The sequence below is a fragment of the Sander lucioperca genome, chromosome 7 (assembly GCF_008315115.2).
Source record: "Sander lucioperca isolate FBNREF2018 chromosome 7, SLUC_FBN_1.2, whole genome shotgun sequence".
In the NCBI taxonomy this organism is placed as follows: Eukaryota; Metazoa; Chordata; class Actinopteri; order Perciformes; family Percidae; genus Sander; species Sander lucioperca.
This window is the reverse complement of record NC_050179.1, coordinates 10,708,217-10,728,304: the sequence shown is the minus strand read 5'-3', so window position 1 is coordinate 10,728,304 and position 20,088 is coordinate 10,708,217. Positions and strand designations below refer to the sequence as shown.

At 40.2% G+C, this 20,088-nt stretch overlaps 4 protein-coding genes across 8 annotated transcripts; 3 read left to right on the top strand and 1 right to left on the bottom strand.

The window, feature by feature from the left end:
• Window positions 1–459: 459 nt before the first annotated feature.
• ddb2 (damage-specific DNA binding protein 2) lies at window positions 460–4,484 on the top strand. 4 transcript variants are annotated; one of them, XM_031283208.2, is made up of 11 exons: window positions 460–567; window positions 675–819; window positions 895–1,004; window positions 1,238–1,429; window positions 1,945–2,111; window positions 2,536–2,635; window positions 2,733–2,910; window positions 3,368–3,513; window positions 3,763–3,918; window positions 4,001–4,046; window positions 4,142–4,484. In XM_031283208.2, the coding sequence occupies exons 2-11, from the start codon at window positions 684–686 to the stop codon at window positions 4,393–4,395; spliced, it is 1,485 nt and encodes a 494-aa protein (XP_031139068.1). In that variant the 5' UTR covers window positions 460–567; window positions 675–683; the 3' UTR covers window positions 4,396–4,484. The 4 variants fall into 4 exon arrangements, with proteins under 4 accessions (XP_031139068.1, XP_035859412.1, XP_035859415.1 ...); XM_036003519.1 differs by having other exon boundaries at window positions 461–567; window positions 676–819; window positions 883–1,004; XM_036003522.1 differs by lacking the exon at window positions 1,945–2,111 and adding an exon at window positions 1,631–1,776 and having other exon boundaries at window positions 462–819; window positions 883–1,004.
• Window positions 4,485–4,553: 69 nt separating this feature from the next.
• On the bottom strand, window positions 4,554–5,697 carry LOC116038654 (protein FAM180A). The gene is made up of 3 exons (XM_031283210.2): window positions 5,389–5,697; window positions 5,144–5,217; window positions 4,554–5,029 (listed from the first exon to the last, which is right to left on the bottom strand). Exons 1-3 carry the CDS (start codon window positions 5,459–5,461, stop codon window positions 4,682–4,684), a joined length of 495 nt encoding a protein of 164 aa, XP_031139070.1. The 5' UTR covers window positions 5,462–5,697; the 3' UTR covers window positions 4,554–4,681.
• Window positions 5,698–6,522: 825 nt separating this feature from the next.
• On the top strand, window positions 6,523–11,482 carry kbtbd4 (kelch repeat and BTB (POZ) domain containing 4). 2 transcript variants are annotated; one of them, XM_031283204.2, is made up of 5 exons: window positions 6,523–6,656; window positions 8,712–9,186; window positions 9,272–9,413; window positions 9,808–9,914; window positions 10,033–11,482. In XM_031283204.2, the coding sequence occupies exons 2-5, from the start codon at window positions 8,725–8,727 to the stop codon at window positions 10,891–10,893; spliced, it is 1,572 nt and encodes a 523-aa protein (XP_031139064.1). In that variant the 5' UTR covers window positions 6,523–6,656; window positions 8,712–8,724; the 3' UTR covers window positions 10,894–11,482. The 2 variants fall into 2 exon arrangements, with proteins under 2 accessions (XP_031139064.1, XP_031139065.1); XM_031283205.2 differs by lacking the exon at window positions 6,523–6,656 and adding an exon at window positions 8,175–8,322.
• Window positions 11,483–12,759: 1,277 nt separating this feature from the next.
• Window positions 12,760–20,018, top strand: rapsn (receptor-associated protein of the synapse, 43kD). The gene is made up of 8 exons (XM_031282886.2): window positions 12,760–13,405; window positions 14,064–14,402; window positions 15,137–15,295; window positions 16,202–16,300; window positions 16,485–16,607; window positions 16,745–16,798; window positions 17,557–17,756; window positions 17,892–20,018. Exons 1-8 carry the CDS (start codon window positions 13,181–13,183, stop codon window positions 17,962–17,964), a joined length of 1,272 nt encoding a protein of 423 aa, XP_031138746.1. The 5' UTR covers window positions 12,760–13,180; the 3' UTR covers window positions 17,965–20,018.
• Window positions 20,019–20,088: the final 70 nt, after the last annotated feature.

Here is a 20,088-nt window from a genome sequence, read left to right as displayed (position 1 = left end):
GTTGTTACTATACTAGAGATTAGGCTATATATATTAAGAGCAGCCTATATTACTTTTTTATATTTCATTTGTTATTTATTTTAACTTGCACTATTCTGTCTTAGATTCTTATTTAGTTTTTTCCTTGAGACCCACGTTTTTTATTGATTATTGATTTAATTGTTTAATTATTAATCATATGATATTATTAAGGTTTAAACCGAAAATAGTATTTACAAAGCTTGAATGTATAGTATTAAGCTTTTTTCTTTTAACATTTCATTTTAATTATGTAACTAACCGTCTTATATTATGTATTAATGTAATCAGTTATATGTCACTCTGAACTCCATAATAATGTTTTTTACATAGACTATACTTCTGATCTAATCTGATCCTCAGTTTGTAGTCCTACTTGAACACCAAACATGGCGCCCTCTCAGAGTTGTTGGGAGAGAGGATAAAACCTGACACCTACCGGCCAACAGCTGACACATACAAGTTACAAAACAGACGTGCAGCCACATGTGAGCTGCTGGGTTATGCAAACATTGGAGTTCCTGCTGCATTAAACACTGAACGCCGCAGGTCAAACAAGTCAGCCGTCTGTTTAAACCTTATCGTGGCAGCTAGATTAGATAGTGTCGAGTCAAATCTTCTGTGTTGTGTTGTGCAGTAAAAATCACTATTTTTAGGGGGGAGAAATGAAAACGAGACAGACGAAGTCAGCAGATGCATCTGAATCAAAGAGTAAAGTGAAGAAAAGAGTTGGGGAGAACTCTGGTCCAACGCTCTCAAAAAAATTACGAGAAAGAAAAGATGGCGAAACATCTAAAGAAGGTATGCAGCCCTGACAGAACAGCTTCAGTAACAGGCAAATGAAATGTTCTTATGACAGTAAAGTTGGTCTTGCAGGGCCTCCTCTCAAGTCTACAGGAGCCCAGAAGAGAGGAGGGTATGGGAGCATCCTGCACTACATTTACAAGAGCACTCTGGGACAAAGTCTTCACTCAAAGATGAGACAGGTAAGACTGCTGCTGTAGGCTGCACAGAGGGACCAAATACACAATTTAACAGTGTACATTCAAATATAATGCCATGACTGTATGAGAATGTAGGACAGTTCTCCACATGCATTACAATTTAATCATTCCATGCGTGCAAGGTATGTGTGCATCATCATTATCATTTCGTAGAAACAAATATTCATGGCTAGAATATCTCGCAGTTGTACATGTAACTCTGTTGTCTCTTCCAGTGTCTCCAGGAACCTTTTGTTCGCTCGCTGTCGTCCTATCATTTCCTCGGTGCTACCAGTCCCTTCGACCGCAGAATCACCTGTCTGGAGTGGCATCCCACTCATCCCACCGCTCTGGCTGTGGGTTCCAAGGGTGGTGACATATATCTGCAGGACTTTAAGGTGCCCACGAAGAAAACTTTTCTTCAAGGGGTGAGTTCCTGCACCAGATACTTGAATGACCAACAGTACTATATACTATTATACTAGACTATAGTCGTACAACAAATGATCCATTTTTTAAATAACGCTGCAAATGATGCAACACTTTGAGGACAGTTACATTTTGAGGCTGTGATTAATTCTGGAAATTAGATTGACTTGACGACACACTTTTATTGGTTCTCTGCTTAGATGGGGGTTGGAGACTCAGTTACAGACATGAAGTTTAACAAGTTAAATCCCAGTCAGCTGTTCACCTCGTCAATGGGGGGTATGACAGCACTGCGAGATTTCAACGGAACAACTCTAATAGTGTTTGCCAACACAGACATACTGAAGTAAGACGAGTCCCCTTGTTTTCTGTAAGCTACAATCAGAAAGGGTTGTAGATTGTAGGCCTGAGCATCAGTCTTTTTATCGAGTGGCCCTCATGCAAAACATTTGTGTGGTAGTGTAGTGCTGATAACTACCCTGTGATAGGCCTGCATTTGTGTTTCTGTGCACAGAGCGGAGCAGGAGACTTCATTGGTGGGATGAAGTTTTGCCCGACGGACCTTTCCAAAGTCTATGTAGCATCTGGTGAGGGCACATTGACCATGCAGAGCTTTGAGGGCCGCACACCCACCGTTCTGTCCAGATCTCAAGACTGTGGCCACGATCACCACAATGTTTGGTGAGAAAACTGCAGAAAAGACTGATGCTTAGCTCAAAGAGATGCTGTGATCTTGTTAATGTTATGCTAAAGTATAATGTTTGCATCACCAACATTTCAGCTTTTCATGAAATAAAAAAGCTTTGTGTTATGATTTGTAACACTGCACTGCTTAGATTATTCAGTGTGTTTTTATAAAGTGTTTTTTAGCTTGAGACATATAGGATCAATGTGAAAACTTTAAAATCCCCAAATAAAGAAATAATTCTCACTGGACAGTAATGATGGGGGATGTTACATTAATTCATGTGGTCTTTTTCAGATATTGACTCACATCCCATAGAATATTTAAAAAAAATGTCCATATGGAATCTTTAGCTTCATCCTTGTTTAATTGTTCATCTGTTATATCCAGTAAACTCACTTTGTTCTCTGTTTCTTACAGTTACTGGTACTGCTGTGTTGATGTGTCTGTTAGTCGACGGATGCTTGTGACAGGAGACAATGTGGGACAGCTTGTACTCCTGGGTTTGGATGGCCAAAAGGTAGGTGTCCATTATTCTACTTTATATTAATGAGACAACAATGAGCCTGTGTTGTCTTATGGCCACTAAACATATTTGTTCTGTTTTAATTTTGTAGATTTTCAGTGACAAGTTGCACAAAGCCAAAGTGACCCACGCAGAGTTCAACCCCCGTTGTGATTGGTTATTGGCGACGGCCTCAGTCGACCACACTGTGAAACTTTGGGACCTGAGAAACATCAAAGACAAGAAGAGCTTTCTCCACGAGCTGCCTCATGAGAGAGCCGTCAATTCAGGTAACACTCTCATTTAGAAAACTCTTCCTTACTTTATTAAGTTACTGCTTTCCGTCTTTGCTACATAATAATAATAATACAGAATATTATCCAACATTTGTCCAATATAAATGATATGAAAGTAAATGATAACACTAAGTGTAACTTGTCCTGACTTTTGAAGGGACCTCTGAGAGTCTACCATCCATGTTTCTCATTAATAAATATAGTTGTGTAGTAGTAGTTAAAAGTGTCCTTGTTTGTGTAAGATACAAGTCATGTATTTGTCTTCCCATTTAATCCAACCCTGTTCAGTTTTCTTAATTTATTTTATAAAAAAAGGTAGGTACAAGAACCTAGAAGACATTAATGGCCATGATTTTTATGTATTACAGTTTCTATGACAGGTTGTTAAAAAAAAAAAAAAAAAAAAATCTATAGATTATTTTGTAAAGCTGTTACTGTCGGTTCCTCACAGCCTACTTCAACCCATTGGACTGCTCCAAGTTGCTCACCACAGATCAGTACGATCAGATCCGGGTCTACTCGTCCTCTGATTGGTCGAAGCCTCAACACGTCATCCAACATCCACACAGACAGTTTCAGCATCTCACACCCATCAAGGTTTGTTTCTTCTCTAGATGTGTATGTATCCTTCTGTAACTTATCCTGAGGGATCATGACTAACAAACATAGTTTAGTTGCACAAGTGATCGACATACATACACAAACCGCAAGAAAGCAATTCACAGACTTCATTACCATTGCAGATATTAAAGAACCAGGTGGTATTTGAAGAGACATGTCAGGGGGAAGCAATATCTTGTGGGAGAATACAGTTTGTGACAACATAATTCTGTTATTTCTCTGTAGGCCACATGGCACCCTTTCTATGACCTAATCGTTGCGGGCCGCTACCCTGATGACCGAGTTTGCCCCGGAGATCAGAGGACCATTGACATCTTTGATTCCAACACAGCAAAGCTCGTGTGTCAGCTGCAAGATCCCACCGCTTCAGGGATCAAATCTGTGAGTATGTTTTTAAAGCACTGGGAAAAAAACGTAAAGACATGAAAACACGTTATTAACACAGAGAAATATGTATTTACAGATCAACAAGTTCAATCCAATGGGTGACGTGATTGGATCTGGAATGGGTGAGTTTTTCAAAAGCACTCCATTGATAGATGTGTTTATCTTATATGTGAGAGGTCAATGTGTGTCACTAAAGCTGCTTAATGTTCACTCACAGGTGTAACGGTGCTGGTCTGGGATCGAAACGAGTCATTGATCAGTGATCGACACAAAGCACAGGAGGAAACCTCAACCTCGATGGACAGTTTAAGAGGCCAGCGAAGGAGTCGGCAGCAGCGCTCCAGCAGGGACAGGAGAGGTCCTGTTGTGGATGCAAAGCTTAAGAAAAAACTGGCTTCTCTGGAAGAATCAGAGACCAAGACCCAGACTGGGTGTACTAAACAAAAACAAGCACAGATGAGGAAGAAGTAAAGTATGTAATGGTGTGGATCCATGTATATATTCCTATGTTTACTGTTCGTTGTGTCTCTAACTTCAGGGATTGTTTGAAAAAAATGTTTCAGATGTTTTTTTGTTTTTTTTTATAAAGTGTTTTTCTACTGTACTGTAATAAAAATTATCATGTTTGATACACGATTGAGTATTTATTTTACAAATCTTTGACCACATTGATACTATGAAAACACATTACAGGAAGATTTAAGGCAAGTGATTTATTGCATACACCTTTATCTCATATAGATAGGCAGTTTGTGTATCATGCATAACTGAAGAGATAGTTTCCACGTAGGTCATGGACCGTGACATTTGCCAGCTGGAGGAGCACTTCAGTCCAGGCCTCCTGTTCCTTTCTTCTGTCCTGTTGCCAGGCCTGCTGGGCAGAGTACACCATGCTCAGGACAAGAACATCAAACTGATCACGAGTCAGCGGCCTGCTCCTCTGATCCTTCAGTGTGGTCACCGTCTGCAGCATGGAGCTCGGACTTCTGGGAATGTTGTCATTGATCTGAGACAGAAAAGCCCGCCCCAGCCTCATCGATGCCATCTCCTCGTCGAGCATTACAATGTTGTTGTCCCGGTCGATCTCCACCCCGCCCAGCAAGAACTGCACAAAGGATAGATAAGGAAATATGCATCACTTACTCTGTAAGTAAAATATGGCACAGTTTGTGATTTAGCTGAGTGTAGATGTCTGTTAACTCTAAAATAAAGAACTTACCTCAAACATCAGGTTTGCATCAGAGACTGATGAACCTGTTTTTTGAGAAGTTGGACTTCTGCCTGCAGCCACATCTAGAGTAGAAAAATACTGAAGTTTAACTAATAATAAAATGCAAAGACACTTGTCAGTGCCTGCATACACCTTTTGTACGTTTCACTGCATATTGATCAGTGCATGCAGTATCATTATATAACAACCTAAAAATGCTCAAATGCAACAGAAGATATTCTGTTTCTACTTACCTTGCAGCACTTGCTCAAATGAAAGCCATAAGATCACCTGGAAGCAGATTTTAAGTTGTTTTTTCATTTTCATTTTTCTTCTGATTATTGCTGACTGATAAACCACCTAAAACATCTCCTTTCCCTCGACCACTTTTGTGAATCCTGACCGAAGCAGCTCAGCCTGAATACCACTCATTTTTCCACTTTGGAAAAAAGGAACCAAAAGCCAGATGGCTGTGATTCAGAGCAGAGAGCAATAAATAAATCCTGGTTTTTCATCCACAGCATGCAGAACTTTGAGATAGCAGAACTCTACACCACTTGTTCTGCCCTAATTCAAGTACAAACATTTAAGATATTACCTGAATGATGCATTTTCCCAGTATATTCATGATGAACAATACAAAACAAAACAAAAGATAAATAAAAACAATCATTCATGTAGTCTGTATCAATTAATTAAGGCTAAGGGTCCTTCTCAACATAAATAAGTTGAATAAAAGAAGAGGTGTTAGGGCATTTTTGGCATTTCTTCATAAACTGATGAGATTTTGCAGATAGATTTAGTTCATTTTTCTATTTGTTCATCCAAGGCTTAGCCTTTAAGTATTTGCAACTATGAATGAAATATTTACCCAATAAAATCAAATTATTCACCACAAAATCAAAATTGTACTACTTTACATTAAAACTCAATAAAGCTTTAACAGGCATCAAATTCAGTGGGTGAAGCCATCTTTGAAAAGATAACCAGAATTCCTGCACTAATTCACACAGGAAAAATTAAAATATGCTCTACAGAATCCACAAGTACTATTATCCCAATTAAACTTTAATGCGAGAATTCATTGGATGAATAAATGTCATTTGAAAGCTCACCTCTTTGGTTTTAGGTGGAATAGGATAAGACAAATATATAACATAACCTTAAAATCCGATGCTGTTGCTGTAGGTTAGACCTATACAGTGCATGCTGTAACAAAGGCATTATCTTTATCACAACATGCCCTGGAGTCATTAACTATGTAGCTAATTACGTAATTAGTTAAGTGTCCAACCTACATAACTGACTCCTCTCACTTAAAATGACGTATTTAGTAGAATGTCTACAGCATTATTTGCATTAGAAGTAGGCCTATCCTATTTCCAAAATAACAGTTGTAGTAACACAGCTCCACCACATGGAGGCAGCAGCACCAGTTGATACCAGCGACTCGTTTCGTATCTGACCGATGAAAAAGTTGATTTACTTCCGGTGAAGAGTTCAGCTGCTCCTGGATATAAAGGTAACGACGATTGTTTACTACTCTTTTTTTTTTAAGCGTTATGACTCTTTTGCCTCATTTTCAGTCCTAGTTATAACTCTACCTCCATGATATCGCGGTTGAATTGTGATTCAATTAAACGTTAGCCAGCTGTGGGCTGCTCTGTATAACCGTAGGAAGCGATTGTTTTTCCTAGGATGGCGGAGGCATGTCCCGCCCTGCTCTGCTTTACTTAGCCTCTGATTGGCTTACGTTGACATTCTCACCAGAAACCCACTCCTCTTGCGTAAACCTAGCCAACCCAACCAACGGAGGCAACGAGTAGTAGCCAATCAGGGGGAGAGTAGGGCGGGTCATGCCTTCCCCATGCCATTGCCATCCTAGGATTTTGTTTGTGCTAACCGTAAACACAACATAGCTAGCGTTAGCCTGTCAGACAGAGCCTCTGACGTTAACTTAACAAACATAAAAATTAAAAACGTCTTTCATTTAACGTTAGCTGATTTAATAGCAACATAACCAAGCTTTGGAGCAGCTGCCTTTTTTGCATATTATAGCGATAAACACTCTTATCACATTATTTTTAATGTAGCTAAAACTAATGCAGTCTAATTTAACAGTCATGCAATAAGTATGACTTTTATAAAGGTGATCATGTTCATTTTTTGTTTAAACAGTTTCAGAGGGGTGTTAATTTAACTGTGGTGATTTTGGAGTTTGTCGTTGTTTTGTATTGTGCTGTAACGTTACTGGTATGTGTGTAGTCTTTAGTTGAGATAAATGAGGTGGAGAAATGATTAGAAACACCTTTCAGTAAAATGCAATACAATTTAATAATACAGTCTCCAAAATTACCAATACACGATCAACACCAACGCTAGAGGGATAAATCAGGCGCGCCGATATTAGCGTACTTTATATACTGTATATTGATAAATCGGCTGATAGGTAACAAGAAATTGCAGTACAGAAATGCTCAAATGTGTTTGACTCTGTCACCACTATTAAAGTCCACCAAAAAAATCTCCTGTTTAGTACATATTATTGTCACTAGGAACAAATGAATGTTGTTTATAGTTTCTAACATATGGAGAAGATCAAATATCACAAATATATTTTTTACCAAATACTATATATCGATATTGCAACAATATTATAGGGTTGACTAGTGGTGCTTTCACTAAATATTTACACAATGAGATTTTTAACAATCATCAATAATGTGGCTATAATGAGTGGGAAAATAATAGAACAGATAAAACAGTCTGGTAAGTTTAGAAAACTACATCACTTTACTGTAATGTAGCCTTTAAAACCAGGAAAAGACAACAATTATGCCATATTATGTTATTACGATATCCAAAATCTAAGACAATATCTAGTCTCATCATAACAGTATCGATAAAATGGTAATCTATTGCCCAACCCTATTTTATAGTTTGTAAATATACTCTTATGTGAAAAGTCTTGTTAAACATGAATTTCCCACATAAAAAGTACAAAAAAACAAGCTCTTTCTTTCTCAGTGAGAAAGAGCAATGTGCATCAAGATGGCTAGCGTAGAGGTCATCATCAACATCCGACAGTTTCAGCCATACACGTTTGAGTCTCAGTCAGACCCAGCCTCATGCGGAGATGAGGAGTCTGTTGTGTACTAAATTCAGCAACAAGCAGATGTATCAGAATGGTAAGTGTAGCTAGCATCTTATATTTGTTTATGTTGTTTGTTGTAACCATCAGTGGCTGACACAGCATTAGTAGTTGTGAAATATACAATAATATCGCTGTCTGTAATTACAAGTCCGCTCTGTGCTGGAGGTTTCAGGTTTCTTTTCTACGCTTTTGCATGTTAGACAGCGAATGGCTTTCAACTTTGTGACGTACCAAATCTAGCTTGCCCTGGACACGTTTGAATCTCTGTCAGAGATCTTACAGGACATAAACATAAGAAAAACACATTTTTGAGTGGAGGGCATCTTTATTGTGTTACGTATTAGACTGCATTCATTTTAGATATATCTTCTAAACTGGCAACTGAGTGTAAATGGATACAGTGTTGTTTGGTGACTTTGTCAGGCAAGAAGCAAAGATGGAGTCCAGTGAGGAGGGGGGCCTCAGTGTCGGGGGCTCTGTGGGAGAGGAGAACTACTTCCTGGGATACACCTTCACCGACCGCTCCCACTCCAGCCGGGTGGTGAAGAGCATCATGGACCTGTGTCTGGAGGACGGCCTGTTCGCTGATGTCACCATCACCGTGGACAGCAAAGAGTTTCACCTACACCGGCTGGTGCTCTCGGCACAGAGCAGTTTTTTCCGCACCATGTTCACCTCCAACCTCAAAGAGTCCCACAACCGCTCTATTGAGCTGAAGGATGTCAGTGCCACTGTCTTTCAGCTGCTGATTGACTACATCTACCACGGCACGATTAAACTGAGGGTGGAGGAGCTTCAGGACACCTATGAGATGGCAGATATGTACCAACTGACTGCACTGTTTGAGGAATGCTCCCGCTTCCTCTCACGCACAGTAGAGGTCAAGAACTGCCTGCAGGTGATCCACTGCTTTCACAAGCCTCTGCTGCTTGATAATATATAATTGTGTAGTATCAGTGTAATGATTACCTGTTTTTGCCCAGGTGATGTGGCTTGCAGACAGACACAGTGACCAGGAGTTGTATACTGCAGCCAAGCATTGTGCTAAGATCCACCTGGCCCAGGTGCATCAGACTGAAGAATTTCTTAATCTGCCTCTCTGTCTGCTCTTGGACATCATCAAAGGTATTACCCATTGCCGTCCTATCTCTAAGTGCCAAAACATCTGAAACAGTGTTGTTCCATTTATTACAAGACATTTGCTGTATTGTTTAAATTACTCCTTGCCAAATCATAATGGCTAGCAGTGATGACATCATACATAATTTGTAATTAGCTTAAACATGCAACAGTTATAGTCCTGTCACCTTGAATACACATTTTATGGGGCGTCCTGGTAACTGAAAATGCTCCTGTTTAAATTATGAAATTAGCCAACCGCCCCCCTTGTTTCTTGTCTGCCTCTTCACTTCACTTCACTATCCAACAAAGGGGAAATGCCAAAGAAATAATATAAATTGTATTAATCTCACTCGCTAGGTCTGTCTATTTGTCTTGTCTTGTGTTTGTTTGTGTTCAGATGGAGTTCCGAGCTCCCAGAATCCAACAATGGCCATCGAGTCGTGGATAAACCACAACAAGGTGGAGAGAGAGGAGTTTTCTTGTATCCTCCAAGAAAATCTGAAGGTAACATTCTTTCATCTAGAGCTGAAGAATATATTTAAAGAGGGTGCTCTCATTTAATGTCTGCTGTAATTATTTGTATCTCTGATGTCTGATATGTCTTTATCTTGTATGTCTACAGGAAATCGGTGAAAATGTCCACATTTACCTGATTGGTAAAGAGGAGGCACGGACTCACTCCCTGGCTGTGTCGCTTCACTGTGACGAGGATGATGCGATCAGCGTAAGCGGCCAGAACAGTTTATGCCATCAGATCACTGCAGCCTGTAAACACGGCGGTGACCTGTATGTGGTGGGGGGGTCCATCCCTCGCCGCATGTGGAAGTGCAACATGCACACCATGGACTGGGAGCGCTGCGCCCCACTGCCCAGAGACCGCCTCCACCATACAATGGTCTCTGTCTCTACTGAGGACGCTATCTACTCTCTAGGAGGTAAGACGTTGCAGGACACACTTTCTAACGCCGTCATCTATTACACAGTGAAGGACAACATGTGGATAGAGACCAGTCAGCTGGACACTGCAGTGTCCGGGGCTGCTGGTGTAAACCTGGGAGGTACCATCTACCTGCTTGGAGGGGAGGAGAATGACATGGACTTTTTTACTAAGCCGTCCCGACTGATTCAGTGCTTTGACACCGCCTCCCAGAAGTGCCAGATCAAACCTTACATGCTACCGTTCGCGGGCTGCATGCACGCTGCGGTCCACATGGATGTGATCTTCATCGTAGCAGAGGGAGACTCCCTGGTGTGCTACAACCCTCTGCTGGAGAGCTTCACCCGCCTGCGCTTCCCTGAGGTGTGGAGCTGCGTTCCTTCACTGTGGAAGGTGGCCAGCTGTAACGGCTGCATATACGTCTTCAGGGACAAATGTAAGAAAGGTGACGCAAACACATTAAAGTTTAATCCGGCCACATCTGTCGTCTCCGTTATCAGAGGTATAAAAATCCTCCTCACAAACTGGCAGTTTGTTTTGGCCTAAACCAGCCTCTGGATGTTCATAATGCGATCCACACAGCTGCCACGGAGGAATCAGGGAAGACTGTTGGATAACTTGCCATGACTTCACTGTTCAGACATCCTGTGAGGAGACCTGCTTTAAATGTATTTACTCAGCTGGTTTCTGTGTCACTCATTCCATTCTGACACCAGACCAGTAGAAACAGTTCAGCGGTGTGTGTCTCTTTCCTCTATTATTCCAGTGTTTCTCATTGTGGACACTTAGAAGTAGCTGAGAAGTCAAACAATTGAAGTCATTGACAATTGATGCTGTAATTAGTGATGAACTAATCAACATTATTTCCTGTGCACTGCTTGTTTATTGACACGCATGACAAACTTCAGTGTAAAAACATAAAACATCCTTCGGTATATCGTAAGTAAATAAATGTATCATGATGTTATAGGTTAAATATTCTCAGATGTCAAATTTGAAGTCAAATGTGCATAAACATGATAACAGAGGATGTTTTCTAACTTTTCAATTTTTCACAGTTTCTTGTCTTGAGATTGTATTTTTTGATGTATGTTCAACTGAAATCAAAAATGGGAAATATATCGCTGTAGCTACTATACAAGCTGTCACTGTTTTTCTGATATTTATTAGAGATGGCCCGATACCATTTTTTGCTTCCCGCTACTGATTCTGATACCTGAACTTGCGTTTCGGCCGATACCGAGTACCGATCCGATACCAGTGTGTCATATATTTTATGTTTTAACAACTGTATACTACTATCCCTGTATGGATGTGATATGATTTCTTTATCTTTGTTGTCGGCCTGGCTCAGGTTAAACTCTTTGTGAAACATGAACAAACACAAACAATGAATGCCCCAGAACTTTCTTTTATTATCCAGTTTGACAGTCAACGGAAAAAGAACATAAATAAACTACTTTAACGTAGATTTTCTTTAGAGCTTTATTACATGGTATTGGATCGGTGCATTAACTCCAGTACTTTCCGATACCGATACCAGCGTTTTAGGCAGTATCGGAGCCGATACCGATACTGGTATCGGTATCGGCTCATCTCTAATATTTATGGCCCTTTAGCCTTTATGCATTAACCATTTATTACCAGAGATTTAGGATCTTTCATTCTTGCAATTATACAGCGATGCATTTAGAAAGGGTGTGCTTTGTTGCGGCGTAGCTATTTAAAGCTTTGCCACAACAAAGACATAACCCCTAACAGTATTTATCTTTGGATTGGTAATGCATCTTGTGAATGGCGAGGTGGTAAAGGTGCCTGTTTTGTCCTTGGGGGAGGAAAAGGGGAGTTGAAGGAGAGAAAGCTACTACAGAGAGGCCAAAACTTTGATCCCATTGATGTGTTGCAGGAGGCTGTGCAGCTGAAACCCAAGCCCAGTAACATGTCAGACTTTGTGAACTATTCTAGGCATCAGTTGCTGACGCCAAGATGAGGGGTGGGGGTTTCTGGGGGCACATATGCGCCTCCATAAGAACACGCAATAGGAACTGACGGCCACTACGAGCACCATCTGACGTGCAGTCGCTTAATGTTGGGCAATAACGCTGTTTATAGCCCCTATATCACAGTTCACAGTCCCACGTGTGAGAGTCTGGTGAGATCAATTTGTGGATGTGTGTTTAATGCTCCAGAGGGTTGTAATGTGTAAATGTGTAGTCCAGTGTTTGGTCAGTGAGTGAGGTTTAGTGCAAAGGTAGATCGCTAGGAGCTGTAGTGACCTTGGGACTGCTTGCTGATGGAAGGACAGAATTCCTGAAGGGACACATGGTCTAGAGTGACAAGGCCATCTGCTGTAGCGCCAGCAGTAGGAGGAAGGTGGAGGGGGTTGGACACAGGGGCAGGGTGGGGGGGGGGGGCTGAGAATTCCTTTTGCTGGGGTGTGGAGGGAGCAGATATTCTGGGATATCACTGCTAGCACTCTGCCGGGAAACGTGTTTCTTTGGCATTTTTCAAGCGGAAATCTGAGGGAGAATTTTTGAACACTTGATGGTGAGAGGGGATCATTGCAGGGTTAAATGGGGAAGATATTTTTCTGGCCTTCCAGCTCTCCACGAAGCGACTGGTGATAATGGTCTTGGTGTGTTGCCGTTTTACTTTGGTGGATCCAGTTTCCTCTCCATCTCAGCACAGCCGGAGCTGAGAGAGCGGGATCTGGCAGGACTTCTGGCAGCGGCCTCTCGGAGGATCGTCTTCAAGGGATCTTCTTCAGAGTTGTTCTGTGCATGGCAAGGATCTACTTTCTTGCTGCCTCACTGAAATTGCATGGCCTAAACGAATGAATATTTTTATGAGGCGCCTTGCACCAGAGATGGGCCAGGACCAAACCAAGCAGCAGATAGAGAAGGGCCTGAGGTTGTATCAGTCCAACCAGACAGACAAAGCCCTGCATGTCTGGACAAAAGTGCTGGAGAAGACCTCAGATCCTGGAGGGAAGTTTCGGGTGTTGGGGTGCCTGATCACAGCTCACTCAGAAATGGGAAAATATAAAGATATGCTCAAGGTAAGCCTCCTAAATAACAGTATGCTACATTCAATAATTTTAATAACTTTTTTTCCCTGGCGGGATTAATAAAATATGTCAAAATAAAAATCTAGTTAAGTAACCAATTATAGATATAATCAGTGTCCTACTCTAAATATCTGTGTTGTCATTTGGTTTAGATAATTCATAAAGACATTTCTCACATTTTTACTATTGTGTGATCATATTTTGTTATGCAACCAGCAATGTGTGTGCCACTAAATATCCCATTGATTTTATGTCATCATTATCTCCACTCAGGAGTGGTACAGTTTGTGCTGTAGTAGCATTTTAACACTTCTACAACGTCCAAGTGACTATTGAACAAGAAGAGGTCAAAGGTCACCCTCTTGGTTCCATTTACAGTAATCTTGAGAAGCATGGGTTAATTTGTGGCTTCCACACGACGCTGAGTAAATAAGTGCCCTGCAACCCGAGTATCAGTGTGGGGTGTCTTGTTGACATAACCATCTTTACTCAAGCAGCACCCACTCTCTTTCACCCAACTTTAATGAGGACTTTATAAAGTAGAGGCCTCATGCCTTTCTAATTATATATATTTTTTATATAAATCTTTTTATTTAGTATCTATTGATTCACAATTTGCCATCACCTCACACTCACTCTCTCTTCGCAGTACGCTCTAGATCAAATCGACACAGCCAGAGAAATGGAGGACCCAGACTACCTGACAGAGGGCTACCTGAACTTAGCGCGCAGCAACGAGAAGCTGTGCGACTTCCAGAAAACGGTGTCCTATTGTAAGACCTGCTTAAACATGCAGGGAACCACTGTCAGCCTGCAGCTCAACGGCCAGGTGTGTCTTAGCATGGGCAACGCCTTCCTGGGCCTCAGTGTCTTCCAGAAAGCTTTGGAGAGCTACGAGAAGGCCCTTCGCTATGCACACAACAACGACGACAAGATGCTGGAGTGCAGAGTCTGCTGCAGTCTGGGAAACATCTATGTCCACCTTAAGGTATAAAATCAATGAGATTTGATTTTTCTGAAAGCTTTTGATCATTTTAATGTGTGCTGCACTGCATATACTACCTCCTAGTCTTTGCTCAGCATTACCTTTTGACTAAATGTCTTCAAAATGTATTCTTGTATCACATAATATAATACAAGGAGTCTGATTAAGAACCTTTCCTTTCCTGTAAAAAAAAAAATACTTTGATCATTGCAGACTTCTCAGGTATTTTGTTTGGGTGAAACATTCATTGGACTGCATGGACAGTGTGTCTTGATTGCGCAATCAATACTGATGTTGCCAACGTGTTTGTGGTCGGAGTATGATAACACTGCCAAGCATCCAAGCAAACATCATCAATGGTTAGCTCATGTGGGACTGGGCATTGTTAAACAAGGGTGGAGTGAGTGGGCTGGCTGACGGGGGGCTCATGTAGTACCCTTGACATCAGAGATTTGTAAGAGTAATCCCTCATCTTCCTAGGGTGGATTGGTTTCAATGGGATTGTGGCGTTTGAAGAATGCTCTCATATGTCTCGTTATTTTATGAAACAATTGGAGACACGTATATCAAAAATACTAATTTTCTAAAAGGTTCTTTGTTTGAATACTGTCAAAGGTTGAATTGTCTTATGAAGGAATAACAAACCAAAAAGTCCATGCTGGTAGTTTCTAAATAGAATGTCTAAGACACTGCCATTTGTGGGCAAGGACTTACTCATCAATAACCTCTTCCAACAGGACTATGAGAAAGCCCTGTTCTTTCCCTGCAAAGCAGCTGAGCTCGTCAATGACTACGGCAAGGGTTGGAGCCTCAAGTATCGAGCCATGAGCCAGTACCACATGTCTGTCGCCTACAGGAAACTGGAGCGCCTGCCGGACGCCATGGAGTGCTGTGAGGTATTGTTTTATTGTTTTTATCCAACATACGATAACAGTCAGAGACGGGACTCACCCCCCACAAAGACAAACTTGCATAACTTGTGAAGAATGTGACAGTTTTTGTTTCCTCACAAAGGCGCTGTCCCCTGATGTGTTTGTCTGTTTTGATGTCAGAGCTGGAGAAACAGTAGATGTTGTGCTGCTGACAGGTGCAAGTGCCAGTTGTTCTGTTGTACCAGGCCTTGACAAAAATATGCTCACAGAGGTGCTGGTTTAAAGTGTTAATGAAGAGGGTGGCTTTGGTCTTTACTCTGTTCTAATTATGTACTGAGGGTGAAAAATAACTTGATGTCATTGCCTTGGAGTGCAAAAGTAAAGTAACAAGACAGCAGGATGCATTTCAGATTTATTACATTTGCCAAACGCATTTAGACAAACAATTTACAAATGTAGTCATATTTACAATACCAGAGTACAAAAGGAGTCCTAAAGGTGAAACAACAACGTCTTACATTTTGCATCACTTATCAGTCTGGTTTATTTGAAAATATCTTGAAACTGCTAAATGAAATAATATGCCATTTGTAAAAGTAGTTTAAATATGACCGTCGGTTTCAGGATTCGCACTTCTTTTCATTATAAACAACTCTCTGCTTAATGCTCTCATCCACAGAATGATTGTTTTTGAGTTAAATGTACCCAATTGCATCCATATTAGGCTTTATTTTAGAAGGCATAATATACATTATGTTACTGTATAGTGTAATACTGCCATTTCATTTAAATGTATCTACTGATAAAAAAAAAACCTGACTAACTTGAAAGTCCAATTTCCAAATGATCCAAAATGATTTTCCATCATTAGATTGTGGTCTCACAGGTGAGGGGGTCAGACTCTAAAACCCCTGTCTTCCACTTGAACAGGAATCTATGAAGATTGCTCTGCAGCACGGTGACCGTCCTCTGCAGGCTCTGTGCTTACTAAACTTCGCAGACATACACCGTTGCAGGCGTGACGCTGATGTAAGGTGCCACCATTTGTGCGGACTTGTTGGATTAACAATAAGATTTTATCTTTTTGATATATATATTTTTACATTTCTCATAGAAAGTTTTGACTCAACTATTTAGTATTTTCCTTACACTGTTTGTTGCTCTGGCATCTATATGGGGAGCTTTATTTTGGCATTTTACTTCATCCATCTAGAAAGCATTCCCTCGCTACGAGTCTGCACTGGGCATCATGACTGAGATCGGAAACCGTCTCGGACAATCACAAGTCTACCTGGGAGTTGCAAAGTGTTGGCTTCTGCAGAAAGAATTTGACAAGGTACCATCATTATATATCTATCTCACTTTAAATATCACAGTCTTATGACTGATATAATTGTTGTATTGCTTCTCATAATAATGTAGTAATTATGTAATCTAATTGTGACACACCCTGCCTCAATGTTTATTTCCCAGGCTCTTGATTCTTTGCAGCGAGCACAGGAATTGGCAGATGGGATGGGAAACAAGGTAACTGATGTTACACAGGATACATGTAGAGCTGCAACTATTAGTCGATTAATCATTAAGTCATTTGACAGAATTAATCTGCAACTTGTTTAATAATCGAATAATCGCTTTAGTCTTTTTTTAAGCAAAATGCTTTGTCACTCATGATTGTAATCTGAGTATCTTTGGGGTTTTTGATTATTGGTCAGGCAAAACAAGACATCTGAAGACATCAACTTCTAGGGAAGTTGTAACAGAATTTTTCACAGTTTTTTTTTACATTAAAATGATTACCTTTAGTAATGTTTAGTTTCAGCCCAGCCCCACACACTAGCCTGGGAACCAGAAGAATCTTCCGAGCTCGTGTTGAATTTGCTCTGGCAGATGTAAGGCAGAGTCTACATCAGGCGTCACCAACCTTTTTGAAACTGAGAGCTACTTCATGGGTACTGAGTCATACGAAGGGCTACCAGTTTGATACACTCTTCTGAAATAACACATATGCTCAGTTTGCCTTTAGTTATATATGATTATTAATGATTAATGATAGTCATCTATGTGCAGACACTGATCACGTTAATGATTTGTCATTATCAATAATTATCAACAATGACTTAACAAGGTGGGAAACAGATATCAATATTCAATTTTCATTTTTAGAACAGGCCTGAGGGCTACTCATGTGGTCCTTGGGGGCTACCTGGTGCCCGCGGGCACCGTGTTGGTGACCCCTGGTCTACATGATGTCACATTGTCTTTTTTCTGATTTGTATCTTAAGCTGTGTACGCTAAAGGTGCACTGCCTGAGTGAAGGGATTTATCGGAGCCGGGGGCAGCAGGAGGAGCTCAGAGAGCAGGTGGTGAAGTTCCTGCAGTGTGTCGAGGAGCTGGAGCTCTACTGTGGCATGTGTGGAGAGTCCATCGGGGACAGGGACCAAAAACTGCAGGCCTTACCCTGTTCCCACATTTTCCATCTCAAGTTGGTGTTTTAGCGTACTATTTCAAATTTTTGACAAACATTTCAGAGATGTGTATTTATCTGTATTTCTTTATTTTAACAGGCTTACAAGCCGACAGATAAAGCTGTTGACACTCGGCTGCTTTATCCTTTCAGGTGTCTGCAGACAAACGGGACAAAGGGTTGTCCTAAATGTTTCAAGTCCTCCATGAAACCTGGATTTGTGTGATTGTGAGACTGTGTTTGTGCGTTGGATCCGCAGACACAGCGTGAAGCCTCCCAGGCTCCTGACTGATCTGAGAGAAACAGGCAGCCTCGGGATGTGCTGAAGATGTTTGAGGAGTAATAATTCACTGCTCTGTGAAGAGGATGCTGAACTCAACCCAGAGTGTCACAGAGTACGGCTCTGAGAACACATTCAAGGCATCCATCTTATTAACAGACATCAGTCTGTGAGTTACAGCTGGCTGAGGAGGTATAACTGACAGTGTTACATTTCAATTTAAGCTGCAGAAGAAAGAGCCTACATTGTCTCTGATGACTGGCCTTTTTGTTGCAGAATTTAAATCTAGAGGAATATGGACCGTCCAAAGAGCATTTATAACTTGTATTTGCTATTTCATGCATTAGAATTGTTTTTCGTAAATCAAGATGAAATGATCTTCAGTGATCTGAATCGCAGGGTTTGTTGTTCATAGTCCGATTGCCTTTTACACAACATCCACTTTTTCTTTTATCAACATTTTTTTATCGGAACACAGAGCCATTTCTGAATTTAACTACTTTCATACATGGTATATTTATTATTGTATTCATGTACATTCTATTCTCATGTTAATTTGTTTAAAAGGTTTGTTTTGTAAAACCTAAAATGAGCTAAAATCTCTTAACCATTCAAAAACTAGTATGTCTTTACAGAACAGGTTCATGCAACTGTTTCTTTCCTTATTCACTGAGATTAAGGAGCCGGATCAACACACATTGTGTTCATAGAAATTCCTTTTCTGTCCATGTTTTACTCTTAAGTCTGACATCAACATATTGTTGCAATTTAAGGACAAATATCGTTGAGAAGGAAACCTATTGGGAAAGGATCTTCTTTGACCAATTACACACTTGTCAGATAACTATTTAGAGGAGATACAGTATGTTTTAATGTAGTGTTTTCATTTGTAGTCATGTAAATATTAATTGGTAAAATGTCAGTAGTCAGATTGAGATAATTTACTTGCAGAGGCATTGTAAGGTGTTTTTAGGGAGAAAGCCAAAAAACTATCACATCAGTTAATGTTGCATGTATTTACAATGCCAAGCAGCAGAGGATTACATCAAATTATGTATCCATGTAACTATATTTACTTATTTCGGAATTGTTTATTATAGTATTTCTTAATATTCAGTGGCTTTTATCATTCATATTCCTTATATATTTGTTCAATTTATTTGAGACATTGTGATTTGGGACAAAAAAAAGCCATGTCAAATAAAAATCATTGTGGCTGAAACAAGGTTTTTCATATACAGTCGGTTTTCCTCAAACTGTAAACTCTTACTAAATTTTAGTAAGACTAGTTGCAGTGTACAAAAGTACTCTTTTAAAAAACCTTGATGTGAAACACATAAGTTCAACCATATGGTCAAAACAGGATAAATTGTTGGTGCTGCGGGGACAAAATCATTTCTTTATTAACCCTTTTTGAAACATTCATAATGAAAGCAAACATATATAACCCAACTTGAGGAATAAACAATACTGCAGCTTTAAAAAATGAAGTATTTTGTACTCTCTCTATACAACATGTGAGTAGGTTGACAGCATGAGAAGAGAGACCAACACATTTACTTTTACTGCACAAGCACTTATGTTTCTCACACATCACTGCTGGACCTCACCACTTGAACAGTGCCTGGTTCTTGTTTGAGGTCCCTGCATCCAAAATAATGTTGATTTACTGTCTGTTTACCTGTAGTATAGTCAATGTAAAACTCTTCTAAAGCATGGATATTGTCTAAACCTTTTATTCTTGGTTCTGGGGTATAAATAAGATTTCAGTGACAGCACAGCCACTCATCTTTAACTACCTCTGTTTTTGCCTCTAAGCTTTGCCCTCAGAGGATTAATGCAGCAATAACACAACATTTAACTACATGTAGAATTATGTTTTTCATCATGTTGATATAATCATGGTTTAATGTCTGACTAAAATGCATTGTTAATATATTTATGCTTTGAGTCAAACCATGTTATTGTGGTGAATATGGAAAATAAAGTGCACCGAAAGTGAATGTCTATTTCTCTCTCTCTCTCTCTCACACACACACACACGGTTTTGACATTGTATGTGGAATACTG